The 16,870-nt window shown below is 44.1% G+C and overlaps 1 protein-coding gene across 2 annotated transcripts in view; it reads left to right on the top strand.

The window, feature by feature from the left end:
• TRRAP (transformation/transcription domain associated protein) overlaps positions 1-16,870 on the top strand; it is a 737,638-nt gene that overhangs the window by 160,029 nt on the left and 560,739 nt on the right. For both annotated transcript variants that reach the window (XM_086940544.1, XM_086940545.1), the window contains exons 26-28: positions 4,687-4,947; positions 13,974-14,135; positions 15,565-15,661. In XM_086940544.1, coding sequence (XP_086796670.1) covers positions 4,687-4,947; positions 13,974-14,135; positions 15,565-15,661 — 520 coding nt within the window. The remainder of the gene's footprint in view (positions 1-4,686; positions 4,948-13,973; positions 14,136-15,564; positions 15,662-16,870) is intronic.

The raw sequence follows: 16,870 nt of genomic DNA on the forward strand, positions 1-16,870 counted from the left end.
CGGGGACCGGTTTCTGGCATTTCAGCCTCGTCGGCCCGGCTTGCTTGAATCCTGATGGAGCAGTGAGAAAGGGACTCATGTCTGAGTATACCCTGCCACACCTATAGTGGCCAAAATCGATTTACAAAAGGGGGTGGTGATGAACAGAGTGTCTGAATTGAGCAGACCACTCTTACCCAGTCCAAAGATCAGGGCTTGATCCATCACCGTTATTTATCTCACTGCCCCATCCCAGCTCAGAACCTGGCTATATGCAAATCAGTCTGTCCCTGGCCCAGTGCATCATGGGAACAGGGCAGACTAAACTACCAAGCCAATTCTTTACCAGAAAGGAGACAAGCTACCGGGGACCGGTTTCTGGCATTTCAGCCTCGTCGGCCCGGCTTGCTTGAATCCTGATGGAGCAGTGAGAAAGGGACTCATGTCTGAGTATACCCTGCCACACCTATAGTGGCCAAAATCGATTTACAAAAGGGGGTGGTGATGAACAGAGTGTCTGAATTGAGCAGACCACTCTTACCCAGTCCAAAGATCAGGGCTTGATCCATCACCGTTATTTATCTCACTGCCCCATCCCAGCTCAGAACCTGGCTATATGCAAATCAGTCTGTCCCTGGCCCAGTGCATCATGGGAACAGGGCAGACTAAACTACCAAGCCAATTCTTTACCAGAAAGGAGACAAGCTACCGGGGACCGGTTTCTGGCATTTCAGCCTCGTCGGCCCGGCTTGCTTGAATCCTGATGGAGCAGTGAGAAAGGGACTCATGTCTGAGTATACCCTGCCACACCTATAGTGGCCAAAATCGATTTACAAAAGGGGGTGGTGATGAACAGAGTGTCTGAATTGAGCAGACCACTCTTACCCAGTCCAAAGATCAGGGCTTGATCCATCACCGTTATTTATCTCACTGCCCCATCCCAGCTCAGAACCTGGCTATATGCAAATCAGTCTGTCCCTGGCCCAGTGCATCATGGGAACAGGGCAGACTAAACTACCAAGCCAATTCTTTACCAGAAAGGAGACAAGCTACCGGGGACCGGTTTCTGGCATTTCAGCCTCGTCGGCCCGGCTTGCTTGAATCCTGATGGAGCAGTGAGAAAGGGACTCATGTCTGAGTATACCCTGCCACACCTATAGTGGCCAAAATCGATTTACAAAAGGGGGTGGTGATGAACAGAGTGTCTGAATTGAGCAGACCACTCTTACCCAGTCCAAAGATCAGGGCTTGATCCATCACCGTTATTTATCTCACTGCCCCATCCCAGCTCAGAACCTGGCTATATGCAAATCAGTCTGTCCCTGGCCCAGTGCATCATGGGAACAGGGCAGACTAAACTACCAAGCCAATTCTTTACCAGAAAGGAGACAAGCTACCGGGGACCGGTTTCTGGCATTTCAGCCTCGTCGGCCCGGCTTGCTTGAATCCTGATGGAGCAGTGAGAAAGGGACTCATGTCTGAGAAAAAAAAAAAAAAAAAAAAAAAAAAAAAAAACGGTGTTGGATCTAGCCCTGATCTTTTGACTGGGTGAGAGCTTTCTGCTTAATTCAGAGACTCTGTCCCTCACTACCCCTTTTTGTAAATATTTTTGTCCACCCTAAGCGTGGAAGGGTATTCTCAGATGTGAGACCCTTGCTCATTGCACCATCAGGATTCAAGCAAACCGGGCCGAAGACGGCTGTAATGCCAGAAACCGGTCCCCGGGAGCTTGTTTCCTTCCCAGTGTAAGAATTGGCTTCTGTAGTTTGGTTTGTCCTGTTCCCATCATGCACTGGGACAGGAACAGACTAATTTGCATACAGCCAGGTTCTGAAACTGGGATGGTGCAGTGAGCTAAAAAACGGTGTTGGATCTAGCCCTGATCTTTTGACTGGGTGAGAGCTTTCTGCTTAATTCAGAGACTCTGTCCCTCACTACCCCTTTTTGTAAATATTTTTGTCCACCCTAAGCGTGGAAGGGTATTCTCAGATGTGAGACCCTTGCTCATTGCACCATCAGGATTCAAGCAAACCGGGCCGAAGACGGCTGTAATGCCAGAAACCGGTCCCCGGGAGCTTGTTTCCTTCCCAGTGTAAGAATTGGCTTCTGTAGTTTGGTTTGTCCTGTTCCCATCATGCACTGGGACAGGAACAGACTAATTTGCATACAGCCAGGTTCTGAAACTGGGATGGTGCAGTGAGCTAAAAAACGGTGTTGGATCTAGCCCTGATCTTTTGACTGGGTGAGAGCTTTCTGCTTAATTCAGAGACTCTGTCCCTCACTACCCCTTTTTGTAAATATTTTTGTCCACCCTAAGCGTGGAAGGGTATTCTCAGATGTGAGACCCTTGCTCATTGCACCATCAGGATTCAAGCAAACCGGGCCGAAGACGGCTGTAATGCCAGAAACCGGTCCCCGGGAGCTTGTTTCCTTCCCAGTGTAAGAATTGGCTTCTGTAGTTTGGTTTGTCCTGTTCCCATCATGCACTGGGACAGGAACAGACTAATTTGCATACAGCCAGGTTCTGAAACTGGGATGGTGCAGTGAGCTAAAAAACGGTGTTGGATCTAGCCCTGATCTTTTGACTGGGTGAGAGCTTTCTGCTTAATTCAGAGACTCTGTCCCTCACTACCCCTTTTTGTAAATATTTTTGTCCACCCTAAGCGTGGAAGGGTATTCTCAGATGTGAGACCCTTGCTCATTGCACCATCAGGATTCAAGCAAACCGGGCCGAAGACGGCTGTAATGCCAGAAACCGGTCCCCGGGAGCTTGTTTCCTTCCCAGTGTAAGAATTGGCTTCTGTAGTTTGGTTTGTCCTGTTCCCATCATGCACTGGGACAGGAACAGACTAATTTGCATACAGCCAGGTTCTGAAACTGGGATGGTGCAGTGAGCTAAAAAACGGTGTTGGATCTAGCCCTGATCTTTTGACTGGGTGAGAGCTTTCTGCTTAATTCAGAGACTCTGTCCCTCACTACCCCTTTTTGTAAATATTTTTGTCCACCCTAAGCGTGGAAGGGTATTCTCAGATGTGAGACCCTTGCTCATTGCACCATCAGGATTCAAGCAAACCGGGCCGAAGACGGCTGTAATGCCAGAAACCGGTCCCCGGGAGCTTGTTTCCTTCCCAGTGTAAGAATTGGCTTCTGTAGTTTGGTTTGTCCTGTTCCCATCATGCACTGGGACAGGAACAGACTAATTTGCATACAGCCAGGTTCTGAAACTGGGATGGTGCAGTGAGCTAAAAAACGGTGTTGGATCTAGCCCTGATCTTTTGACTGGGTGAGAGCTTTCTGCTTAATTCAGAGACTCTGTCCCTCACTACCCCTTTTTGTAAATATTTTTGTCCACCCTAAGCGTGGAAGGGTATTCTCAGATGTGAGACCCTTGCTCATTGCACCATCAGGATTCAAGCAAACCGGGCCGAAGACGGCTGTAATGCCAGAAACCGGTCCCCGGGAGCTTGTTTCCTTCCCAGTGTAAGAATTGGCTTCTGTAGTTTGGTTTGTCCTGTTCCCATCATGCACTGGGACAGGAACAGACTAATTTGCATACAGCCAGGTTCTGAAACTGGGATGGTGCAGTGAGCTAAAAAACGGTGTTGGATCTAGCCCTGATCTTTTGACTGGGTGAGAGCTTTCTGCTTAATTCAGAGACTCTGTCCCTCACTACCCCTTTTTGTAAATATAAGGACTGCAAGACCAGCACATAATTTGTCCCAAACCTTTAAAGGCAAAACTTAAATAGCTGCCGGCATACCAAGCCCTGGACGATGCCCTATAGAACCAGGAGTCGCTCAAGGACCGGGCCTCTCCAGTGGCATTGTTGCCAGTGTGAGGAGAAGCAAAAATATTTCTAAGTTTGTTAACTACCACTTCAAAACAAAATACTTCTCAATTCAGTGGTATAATGTGATGTACTAGGGTGATACGCTTTTGTATTTAAAGAAATACACTTTTGTGAATTTTGAAGAGGTTATCTATTTTGTACACGTTTGTTCCAAGATGTCCTTAAAAATTAAAATGTTACTAAAGTGGTGCCGTCACTTTAGTTACTTCCTTTCATTATATTCAGTTAACCCGTAAATAAATGCTAGCCTGTTTATTTAACATCTTAGTGCTGAGTCAAGTAAACTGCTGCCCTGCCTGCTGATGACAAGGGGGACAAATGTAAAGGTCGAGAATGCCTCCAAATGGCCCTTGGGCGTATATTGAGTGTCACTGCTTTAGTAGGTTGAGGAAAAATGTGAATTATACAATTAACAGACCAGTGGATGGAAAGGGCTGACTGAAACCCCTATAAGTTTGCATAATATACCTATAGTTTTAGTATCATCAAATGGTCTTGGTTAACGCCTGATGTATAACGCCTGATGTTAATAGCCATTGATGTACATTTAAAAGGAAAGAGTAGTGCTGAGGTGCTTCATTAGTGTTTGAAGTGGCAGCAGCATTGAATGCCACAGTTGACTCCTTGTAACCTTTGACTGCCCTTGGACCACAGGTAAAGGATTCTCATTTTGGGTGTCAGCTCTGTTAATTTATTAAAGTGAAATATCTTTAGTGTTTAACTTCACTTATATTCAGATCAATGCTTTCTGTTTGTGCAATGTTTTTTCTTAATAATGGTAAGCATTTTATAATTGAAGAATGTCTATCCAGTGGCTAGCCATAGAATGAAATCTAAACTTGTACTTGGTATATTAGGTCTCTAATGGAGCAGTTGCCATGGCAAAGACAACCCTGGAGCAGCTTTTGGTTCGATGTGCAACTCCACTAAAGGACGAAGAGAAGACTGAAGACATACTCGTGGCACAGGAGAAGTCCTTTCACCATGTGACCCATGACCTAGTTCGAGAGGTGACTTCCCCCAACTCCACTGTGAGGAAGCAGGCCATGCATTCTCTGCAAGTGCTGGCACAGGTCACTGGGAAGAGTGTTACTGTCATTATGGAGCCACACAAGGAGGTAAGACTCACGAGGACAATATTTCAGTATGATGTAGTTCTTTGCAAACATTTTTTTTAATTAAGCATTACTAGGTCAGTGCCTTTGTTTTCTTTCGCGTGGCTCTCCAGTTCCCTTCAGTTTTAATTTAAAGTGACATGCAGTGCCCTCTTCTACCATTCCTGATCTGGTAGCTAAATAAATAATTGCATTTGATATCTTACAGTATCCTGCTTTACCTCTCAGCATTTGAGTTTAATGTGTTAAACTGATCTATTTTAACCATTTCAGCTTGATTTCTCTCTTATGATGCATACCGTGTTTGTAAGAGTTGAGAATCGACGTTTGTGAACTCCATGTTTGTCCTTGCTCTGTTTTCAGTTTTAAACTGTGATGTGAGAAGTAGGATGCTGGTACACCATAGATGGTAAATCTCAGGCTGTTACATAGTCCATATTTATGAATGTTTCTCATTTTCCAGCAATTGAAACTGCATCCCTAGTCTCAAAGTTCAGGTTTAGAATAGAGAATGTTTGCAGGTCTTCGTTTATTCAGTTCATTTTCGTATGTGTATTTCTTCATGTTGGGTCAAGACCAGAAACTGACCCTCGATGTACTTTCTAAAATTGCTGTTTAACTGGTTCACCCTGATGAACATTTTTATTGTTTTGACATCTGCATCTATAGAGCCTGTCATTTTAGTTAAGGACATATGATGCAGAAAGGCCTATGAAATCCCAACAGCACTATGCGATTTCTTTCTTTCAGTTTCTTTACACTTCCTATGAAGCTCCCGGGACATAACATTTTTTTCCTATGTTCCACTAAGATTTGTAAGACTTACCTTTCCAAATAATATTTTGAGTGTTCCTTTTTGCTTCATATTTGAGCATGTCGTATTTACTTGTGCCTTCTAGATTTTATTTATTCCTGACCACATTTTATTTCTCTATCGTGCTTTGATAAAATGATTTTTACATTCACGTTTTGTTCCCTATATGCCTGCACTGTGCCCTGGAGGAGGGGGCTGACTGCCTTGCTGCCTGTGCTATGATAGCTCTTTGAGATCCCAGGAACGCCGAAGTTGCTGAGGAAGACTCCTTTCCCCATAAGTCTGCACTGTGTGCAGCCCTGTAAGAGGTGCTGGCTTGCTGCCTGAGCCGTAACAGCGCTTTGAGACCTGCAGGGCCTGCCTGAGCGCGTGCCTAGGCCAAGAGCGGGCCCGTTGTTGCCCAGAAGAGCCTGGGCCGGGCCTCGCCTCTTGGTCCGTAGGTCTCAGGCCGTATGTTACATCTGGGTCACACCGTTCCTTATTTCTGAATGGCAAAGTGAGGCTGAGTCCTCCGGGCGTCTCTTCCAAATGATCTTACGTGCTGTGTTTGAGGGCTGATCTTTGTGCCTTAGCTGCCCTGTAACTTAAGAAGGACTGCGCTGATTATTTTAAGCTATTTGTGGGGTTGTCAACGTATTAATCTTTGTCATATTAGTTGGAATTGGCTAGGTGATTTTTATTTCCATGCAAGTTGTGCTGCTTTCCAAGGCAACCAGCAAGGAAGGCTCTCCTAGGGGGACTGAGAATCGAACTACTGCCAGGATTCTGGTACATTTCCACCCAGGCTGCTCCCTTCCAGTTCTTTGACAAATCATTTGACTGCTATTGATTAGGTTGCTGTAATTTGATCCTTAGTGGATATTCCCGTTATTCGAACACCATATTTTTGGGTGCCCACTCCTGTTTTATACTTTTTGATTAGGGATATTACTGGTTGCCTGCTTTTCTTTCAGGTTGCAGGGGGTTTTGCAGCAGTGGGGGATTATGGGGGATTGTTGAGCCCTTTGAACACATCTAGGGTGTTGGTGGGTCCACTTATTTATCCAAATTTATCCAAATTTGTTTTTTACGTCATCTGTAAACTTAAGGCTTGCAATGCTGCCCTCTCTCACCAATTCCAATAAGTGTGCTAGGAATGTAAGGGATTTGAGTAATCTCAGTCAAATTGATGATCTGATTGTGGCGGTTGAGACGATCTTTAACCCCCTCCTTTCCTTGACGCAGGGCCTCTCCAGAGTGTGAAAACTACAATACACGATATCTTTGGGTAAAAAGTTGGACAGAGTTCGGAGTAGCAAGAGTAAACCTCCTGTAAGCATAATGGCAATTTGCTTTGTGCTGCTTTGGTGCACCACCCTCCCCACTTGAAACCGAGGTGGTCTGCTCCAATAGGTTTGCCCCGCTTTTGGGGACTTGAGGATAGGAAGCAGTGTTATTATGTGGTATATCAAAAATATGACATACCGTATAGAGTGTCCAGGGTTTCCCTCACAAGTGGGCTAGGGCTAGCTATGCAATCCCAAATGGCTCTGTTAAGGGATAGGATGGTCGAGCAGCCTTAAGCTTAACACAAAGGAGTGCAAGACATTTGCAAGTACACATAGTGATCAATAAATTAGACACACGACTCAAGGGGATCCATACCATTATATAAAAATAGCAATTATCTTTATGTATGTTTAGGCATCAGAGAAAAATCGTTCAGTTAAGTACGTCTTTAAATATGAGTTCTTTTAACTTTAAAAAGTGGACACAGTGCAATTTCTGAGTTTTGCATAGTTATCCTATGGAAGGAAGACCAAGTTCTTCAGACAGGTATAGTACAGCAACTTACAAGACTAGTCTCCAGGAGTTGAGGTGAGTAGTGGGCAAGGTCAAATGCAGCACCTACAGAACACCACCAGTGGCACCAGGATGGCTGGGTAAAGGGGGGAAATCCGCATCGGGAGCCCAAGAGATTTCGATGGAGGTCGGTCACTGCGAAAAGAGGCTCCAGGCTCTGGCTAGAAGGCCAGTCGGGTTGAACCAACAGGGAGTTCAAGTCTTGTGATGTTCAGGTACGTAGGGACATGTGGGGTTCTCTTCTCCACAGCTCAGGGGCGACATCTGCAGAGGTGACTTTAGGCATCTGTTTTTCTTACCGGGAGCAGTTGCGATTGAGGGGACCTGCGTGCAGAGGTTGCATGCGGCGTCTGGGAGTCCATGAGGGGTGAAACCACATGAACTCTGGAGGGCTGGGGGACCTTGTTGACACCATTGGCCCACTTCAACTTGGGTGGGGGCGACGGGTGCAGTGGTTACATATGGGTACGTGGTAACTTTCCTTAATCCACATTAGGCACTTAATGTTGACTATTGAACAAGTGGTCGCTTTGGATAACGCATCTATATTTTTTTTCTCCCTGACAATAATCCATCACTTGGTGCCTGTAGAGCCATCAGTTGCAGGTTCCTGAGTTGCTAACAAGTGACAAAGCAGCCCCACACAGACTCCAGTTGCATGAAACACCATACTCAAACCAGTTCATGCTTTTAGCAATTTGTTTTGGAATGAATTCTGTGGATCTTTTGGACCAGTGTCTTCTGACACAGCGCATATTCTTCATCGTGCTGGGTGTTTGTTTGGAGTGTATCTCCCTTTCCCTGGTTTGGGGGAATCTTCTATTTCATATTCTGAGCGATTCGTTCTCTTAAATAGAATCTTTCTGTGAATCTCTGAGTTTGACAGTTTTTTGGCTTTTCCAAATTACTACTATTTCTGCAGTAAGGGTTTATCAAGGTATTTATTATTCTTATCTGGTGTTTAAGGGACATAGACAACTTCGGTGCTCAGCAAACCTTGATGAGGGCACGAAATACCATCGACCTATATGCCAACAGTAAGAAATTGGGCTATTAGTTGCAGTCGATGTGAGATCTTCACAAGTAATAGGTTTGCATTTGTCTCTGAATTGGGAAACAAGTACCGTATTGTAGTACCTGACTTTTTCAGGGGAGCGAAGCAGAGCTGTCCAAGTCGTGAGATGGTGTGTGCTTGTAATCTCATCTCGCTTATACTCAACAACAAAATTAAATAAATTGCCTAGTCTGTGCTTTTTCTTATAGAAAGGAAAAGTGCTTTTACTAAACAGATAATGCTAAAGACTGCACATTAAATTACAAATAAACAATTTGGTAGCTGGAAATGCCTTTGGTGAACATCCACATAACTTGTTACACTCCTTGTGGGCCCTGAATCATCGGATCACAATTCCCCTGACCTATACTAGATGCCGAATATCAATATAAGGGGGTGTTCATATCAATAAAGCAGGCCTAATGGCTTTGTCTGGTTGTCAGCACCTAAATTAAAACAGAAAACATGTTCTATTTCACCTTTGCAATACTATCAGTGGGTACAGTGTCAATATGCAGTATGTTATGCCTCACCATTGTTGCAGCCAGTGAAGGTAATGCAACATTCATTATATTGTAAACCTTGCATTGTTAACCACCAACATTATCAATAAAGCAATGAGTTGAATGAATACAGCCGTATAGGTCCCCACACGCCAGTATGTGGGGAAAAAGCTCAAACTCCAGAAGAGCTTTGAAAAGTAGGATGTTAGGGGTGGAGGTAGTCTCAAGACCCCAACAGCGTAATTTCCGCCATGGTGGGAGCTAGTCTGCTTTTGGATCCCGCACACATGTGGGGCCAACACTTTCACGTGAAGAAGAGTGTCTCTGGGGGGGGGGCAACAATTATTTGATTAAAGAGGAGGCCACTTGGACAGTTCCTCCTCCAAAAGGGATAAGAAAAACACTGCGCTGACCGCCAAGGCCTAGTCCACCCCAGGGATAATTTTAGATGTCGCAGGGGAGCACTACGCGATCCATTTCATACTGTGTCCCTGGGGATTCGAACTTTAACTTCTAGCAAGATTTTGATTATCCTGGACTCACTCCTCCGGGTGGCCAGCCCTGGCCACCATGAGCCTTTTTTCTGGCCTCTAAGAGCGGGCTTTTTCACAGGGTACTTTATTTCAGTTCTCTCTGGGCCAGACTTGTCCGCTGCCTGTGCTCCTGAGGCTCTCTCATGCTTGTCTGAGTTTCTTCCATATCTCCTCCACAGCTGGCAGGCAGAACACCATGCCGCTGTACTCCCCCAGGTCTCCTGGTCATCATGCATAGCCTTTATTTGTCATCAGCAGAGCAGGGGGCAGCCCCCAGGTGAACACTTCAGACTTTCCCTGTAACTGTTCTTCAGTTGGTTTAATGGGATTAGCGCTCTGCCCTTTGAGAGACCCATCCTAGTCCTGGGTTCAGCTGCAGTTAAAGTCCTTAAGCCCATTCTGGCAGGGGTATCAGGTGCCTTCTCCTTCCAAATGGGCTTACATTCACTGTTGTTGCTCCCAGGACCAGTGTCTTTAATCAGTCTCTCGCTTGTGGTCGGGTTTTAAGTGGGCGTGGGAAGTTCTAGAACCCAGGGACACCTTGCCAATCTTAGGGTTACATCATCAATCCACTCTCCACCCATATTATTAGACCCACCCTAGGTCAGTACCATTCTTTGAAGGGCTAACTGTGCGTAGATACAGGGCTGCTCAATACAGTAGTCTCGTTGGCGCAGCCCCCACTCCTGTGAGCTCACATGTTCATGTGTAACCAGCACAGAGCCTGATCTTAAACCGTAGACACTGGTGGTTAGTACTGTCAATTTACCATGAATTTACTGGTTGTGAGACTCTGGTAGTGAGGTTCACTCTCAGTAAAAGGCCAAACAGTGTGTAGACAAAGTGGAAAACTCCACGGTTATAATATTGGGGCAACCACTTTGAAACAGCAACGAAGACTTATTGATTGCATACATATGCAGAATGTGGAATTTGAGCTATATTAATAGGAAATTGTACTCTGCAATAAATGTGCCTACTCAATCTGTCATGTTTCTTGTTGATTACTTTTTGAGTTTATATCTTTATCACTGGCACCATGTGCTCACCTTTCACACTGTCGAAACATGATTTGATAATTGTCTCATCCGATCAAGTTCTTATTTACATGTTCTCATTTTTGCTTACATAGTCATTATTTTTCATGAATTGATTTGTGATGTATTAATTATATTATATGATTCACTACACTCTCATAAAGCAATAGTTCTGGTGAGCATTGTGGTGTACTTCATGTGGGACATACTCTTCCATTTTGCAAAAAGCTTACCCCAAGCCTCCTATTTTTTTTTCATCCCACTTCATCCCTTGCCCAAAAATAGACAGAAAGTTTTCAGCTTTTTGTTAAGATAGAGGCAGAAAGATCATCCCAAGCAGAGAAATAAGAAATGTGTTGCTCCTTATACTTTTAAGACTCAAAAAATGGGGTTTAATGCAGCCTCACTTCTCTGAAGCCATGCCAGGTTCTTCCTGCAATGACCTAATGCTTTGCTTTACCATCCCAGCGCTCAGTATTGTCACAATTAATAGGCAGTTTCCTTGCTGTTAAGTTTTTAATCGTCTAAATACACTTAGCTTTTCTCATTTAGTCCAGACTGATGTTCTCAAACTGCTCTTGTGGTTCTTAATGCCAGGACACTGTTGTAATTCTTTTATTTATACTTCTGAATGTCAGCAGCCCTTCACGTCAATCCGTATTAGCACAACTTTTTAATAACATAAAAGCCCAACAATGAACTCCTCTCCAAACCTAGTTTACAATTACCATTGCTTACAAATATTGTAAAACATCTCTTCTCGCAATCCACTTCTGGGACATTGAATGCATGTGGTGGACTGGCCTGTCTGAGGCATCACACCCCACATGCCCGTAACTTCGAATCATGTTTTCGAGAACTGGGTACACATTCATCTTAACCTTCAAAACCCTCTTTTGTTACCCCTTTTTAGGTCTCGCCTGATCCAGCGCATGTAATGCTCTGGCGAGACATTTAGTAGCTGCTTTAAAAATGCTACCTTGCCGGCCACCAGCTTGAAATTACACGCACAAGCGCTCGTGACGTGCACCACACTTTTTCTCGCTGCGAGCGCACCACTTGCGTTTTTTAATTTCATTTTTGCGTGCACACACAACTCCTGGTCGCGGCCAATGCTTGTTTTCTTATGAGTACACTTTTCATCGCCACAAGCTGTCCCAACATTATTCCTCGTGCAGTATTTAGAACTTGACATCCTAGAGATCGTTAACGCAACATGGCTCTCGGTGTTCCTAAGAAAATAAATCTACTTGCTGTTCTTACGTCGATTCTTAGTTACTACACTCAGCCAGATGATCACTTCAAGTCAGATGTCTGGATTACTCCAATGGAGTGATGCAATTGCAAAGGCTCCAGCAGTCCAACCCTAAAGTGACCATCAGTTCGATACTTACAGGGACCGTCCGTGCACTACTTAAATGCAATTACAATACAATTCAGCCTGATGGCTGTCCTCCAGTGTTGATCTTTTTAAACGACATAATTGCTTCATAATTTTAACACATAAGAGTGAATACATTCTCATGCTCTGTGGTGATGGCCAATGTCACAATTTATGCGTCAATCAGTTCTGTCTGCGAGGAAGTCCTCCACAGGAAAAGTCACCACCACCTTTGCCTGTTCGGCCACCATCTGCTAAAAGGTTTTGCACCCTCGTCTTGGTCTCCGTCCCATACATATCCACTTGCGCCCCCACATTAGAGCTTTAGTGAGGTCTGTCATTTTCATTTCAAAATGTGTCCACCCAGTAACATGCAATATCCTGGGGCCAATGAAGTAATGTGACATTTGTCCAGTCCTAATGGCCAGAGGCTCCTCTTGATGTCGATGGGTCATTGTGCCGGGCCAGCTGCCACAAATTGGCCCTATCCCTGTAAATTAGGAGTCTTGCCACCACTGGGTAAGAAGGGGCCCACTGGTCTGGCAAGAGCTGTGCATCTTTTCTCCACAGTAAAGAATTTGGATAAGCCTCCTGTGCCACCACTGTGGCTAGTCAGTCCTCCACGTACAGCTCCATGTTGGACTCCTTTGTTCTCACCGGCAGGCCAGTTATGCACGCATTGTTCCTTCTGGACCTGCCCTGTGCATATTTGGCCCTAGATTCCAGATATGTAACCTTTTTTCTGAGTTCCACAGGCTGTTGACCAAACATTTGTGCAAAAGGTCTCGAAATGGCCATAGGCTACTCTGTTTCTGTCTCTCCCATTATTATCTTTCTCCGATATGCCTTAGTAAACTGTGGTCTGTGGCCACTGTGTCAGTTTTCAACTCTAGGACTACTCGTGCTCACAGTTGAGGAAAATATTGTATTTATTGGTGTTCTGAGGAAGCCACACTCGCCTCTTGCTGCATGCTACCTGGCGAGTTTCTGGGCGACTCATGTATGGTTGCAGACGCGGCGTCTGCGGCCGATAGATACCTTAAATTGTTCATATTTGTACATTGTTGCTCTTTTACAAGGTTGGAAGGGTAAGCGTTCACAGTGGCAGACTCCAGTCAAAAGCAGTTCAAAGTTCTCTAGATGACGGCAAACCCTGGCAGTAGAATCCATTACTCAGATGTATGTCCTAGCTGGGTGATGGTAATACATTACGAATAAAGCGGTGCGCTGTCTTTCTAAGTTCCTCCTCTTTTGCCGCAGCAGGTTGCAAGTCTATCCGCTCTGCTGATTGCCCATCCTGACCTTGAAATGGCTTACCTACAGGACGAGGGCTTGTCCCACGTCCTCCGTGACCTCCCCTGAAGGCTGGACATACCTCTCTCCCTATCATACTCAAATAATTATTTTCATCAGAAGACTCAATAAAAAAGATGTTCCTTGCTGTTTGCTAGGTAGTGTCTAGTGAAGATTGTCTCAATAGATTTGTATAAAAGAGGCCTACTCAGTCATCTGCAGTTGGTCTGTTCCAAACACAACTCTTCATAGACCCTCATTGAGACTATCTCGTGTTCTTTCTTTCTCAGCAGCTTGCACAAGATTACGAGAAGTGCACATAAATTCAATACATTTTCATTTTACTGTTTTTCCTTTAACATATTGCATGAGGATCTGTGCTTTGGTTTCAGTTGTGTATAATTGCAGTGGTGTCTGAGTGCTTCACTGCTTCTATTTCAGACTAAGCCTACTCTAGACACTCACCAGTGATTGACTCGATTACTTCAGCTTCCCACTGATTTTCTTTCATATTCTGTATTCTGCACTTCACATTTTGCAGTTGTTGGACATCAGCTTGTTTTATTTTTAAGGTCCTGCAAGATATGGTTCCACCCAGAAAGCACTTACTTCGACATCAGCCTGCCAATGCCCAAATTGGTCTAATGGAGGGGAATACCTTCTGTACTACTCTGCAGCCCAGACTCTTTACCATGGATCTAAATGTTGGGGAGCATAAATTGTTCTACACAGAGGTATGTATATCTTCTTCTGTTGGCTGGAGTTCTTGTTATGGTATGGGAAATCTTCCTAGTATACTTTGTCTATGACACAATCACTTTGACATCTGTAGATTGAGCTGCAGGTTAGATTTGTGAGAAGTTTGTGGCAGATTACCTACTATTAAATATTTTCAGATTGTGCCCTTAAAAATTCCCATTTTGTAGTTCTATATTGCTTCAATAATATATTGGTGCATAATGCTTGCCTTAGCATTACATTAAAGAGTATTTGAAGGATTGGTTTTGGTGGCCTAACTGCTCCAAAAAATCTATATTTCTACTGGTTTCTTGAGTTCATGCTTGGGTCTTAAGGACTTATGTACAAACACAGTTTCCCATAGACTTTTCCGATAGACCCAGAATGGGTTAAACCCTTTGATATATCAGGCCCTTAGTGTTCTCCTGGTTCTTGAAGATAGTGTTTTTAAGCCTAACTTAAGATATAGACCGAGAGAGACGTCTTCAAATTGTTTCTGAACTTTAAACCCATCCGCTAGTCTCCTAAAAATGGCTCACACAAGGAGCTATGACACTCTTACCTAGCCAATAGAAAAGAGGATGAGAAGAGATGGAATGTAGAATCAGAATAAGTCTCATTACCTTTCTGTCGTTCATAATCTTTCAAGGCTCCCTGCGTGCCACATGCCAACGATGATTAGGGTATTATAATAAAGCAGAACCCTTTCTAATGGCAAGTAGACCAAAATAACACAGATATCACATGGACTTCCTCATTACCTGCCAGAGACTCTCTGGTCCTTGACAGCCTTTAGACTAGGCAACTGTTTTTGTAGCTTTAAAGTTCACCTGCGCTGTACTAGCCTGGCTTACTTTACCCATCTCTTTCTTTTAATCATTCCAGTTGTTTCGACTAGCTTGATATTTGTTTTTCTCTTGGTAGGTTATGAAGCCAGATTTATAGGCATTAGCAGTGTCACCGGAGTATGCATATGCAGTCTTCTCAGTCAGTCTTTAAATGCTTGAAAAATGTTGTACTGAAGCCTTATGTTGTCTTTGGCTAAACCCTTCGATACAATAACTCGTAACCCCTCTGCTAATTTTTGAAGCCCTTTAGTCCCTGTAATGCTGCATTTTGTGTGGTTCATTAATGACTTGGTTTTATTTAGTCTGACCAGTGATTATCCAGGAGGAGTTCTGGCTTAAGACCAGAGCAGCCTAATTTTGAACTGTTGAACCAGGTTGGAGTCCTGGTTTCAGACGCAAGTATCCTGTGATTACGGGCTATTTGCTTAATATCCATGTGCATTCCTTAAAAATCTGGTGCTCGTGTAAAGTGCTTTGCTGCACTTGGGCCAAATTTGAGCTCTGAAAATGCAAAAATAAAATGCATTTGAAGAAAACTAAGCCCAGGACTACGTTAATGTTTTTTTTTACATTTCAGTTGCTGAATTTATGTGAAGCAGAAGACGCAGCATTGATGAAATTGCCTTGCTACAAAAGCCTTCCATCTCTGGTACCCCTACGAATTGCTGCTCTTAGTAAGTTGAAATATCCTGTTTCTATTATGTTGTAATGAGTATATAAACTGTTGAGTGTGGTATTCTGGAAGATCTCTTAAAGTGTCTGTTTAATTTTTTATTTTTTTTAGGCAGAAGTCTCTAATAGGGGTTTTGTACTCTGAATGACTTTCTTTGATTCATGTTTAAATTTACAGCCTTATCACACCTCTCGCCCACCTGGAAATAGTCTTCCTCCTGATAACTCATTACTTCTCAACTAAAGATTGGGTTTTCTAGAACTATTTGTGTGGCTGTTGTTCACATGTTTTGTACATTGTTGCCATTTAGTGTTGGTCTTGGACGTTACCAGTAGTTTTTCCTCGATGTATTTGATTAGGTTGCGAGGTAACATGTGATCCCTCTCAGGAACCCACACTGTACCAGGGCATAGACTCTATCTTGGATTGTACCAGGACATTGACTCCATCTCAGTTTGTACGAGGACATTGACTCCATCTCAGTTTGTACCAGGACATTGACTCCATCTCAGATTGTATCAGGACATTGACTCCATCTCAGTTTGTACCAGGACATTGACTCCATCTCAGTTTGTACCAGGACATTGACTCCATCTGGGATTGTACCAGGACAAAGACTCCATCTCAAATTGTACCAAAACAAATACACCACCTCAGATTGTACCAGGGCAAAGACTATCTCAGATTGTATCGGGATAAAGTCTCCATCTCAGATTGTACCGGGACAAAGACTCCATCTCCGATTGTACCGGGACAAAGACTCCATCTCCGATTGTACCGGGACAAAGACTCCATCTCAGATTGTACCGGGACAAAGACTCCATCTCAGATTGTACCGGGACAAAGACTCCATCTCAGATTTTACCGGGACAAAGACTCCATCTCAAATCCGACTGGGACCAGAGAGTTTCTCTTTGCACCAAATCATATCAGTCTGACTGATGGGCAGAGGGGTGTACCACACTGTACACCAAAATAGTAGCTGCCCATCACCAAATGAAACTGCACGTCATATAGGAGGAGTTCTAGTTGAGGCTTTATCTGAGAACAAAAGCTCTGAACAATTTCTGCCCATGCTGAAGAGTATGACTATATGCACAGTCAAACTTTTAAGAAGCTGGTTAAGGCTGGGGTTGTTACATCTAGAATAAAATGTAGTACGACTTGATGACCCGAGTTACATCTGAGGACACCCTTAGAAGGCATGCAT

Source organism: Lissotriton vulgaris, chromosome 10, assembly GCF_964263255.1.
Source record: "Lissotriton vulgaris chromosome 10, aLisVul1.2, whole genome shotgun sequence".
Classification (NCBI taxonomy): Eukaryota; Metazoa; Chordata; class Amphibia; order Caudata; family Salamandridae; genus Lissotriton; species Lissotriton vulgaris.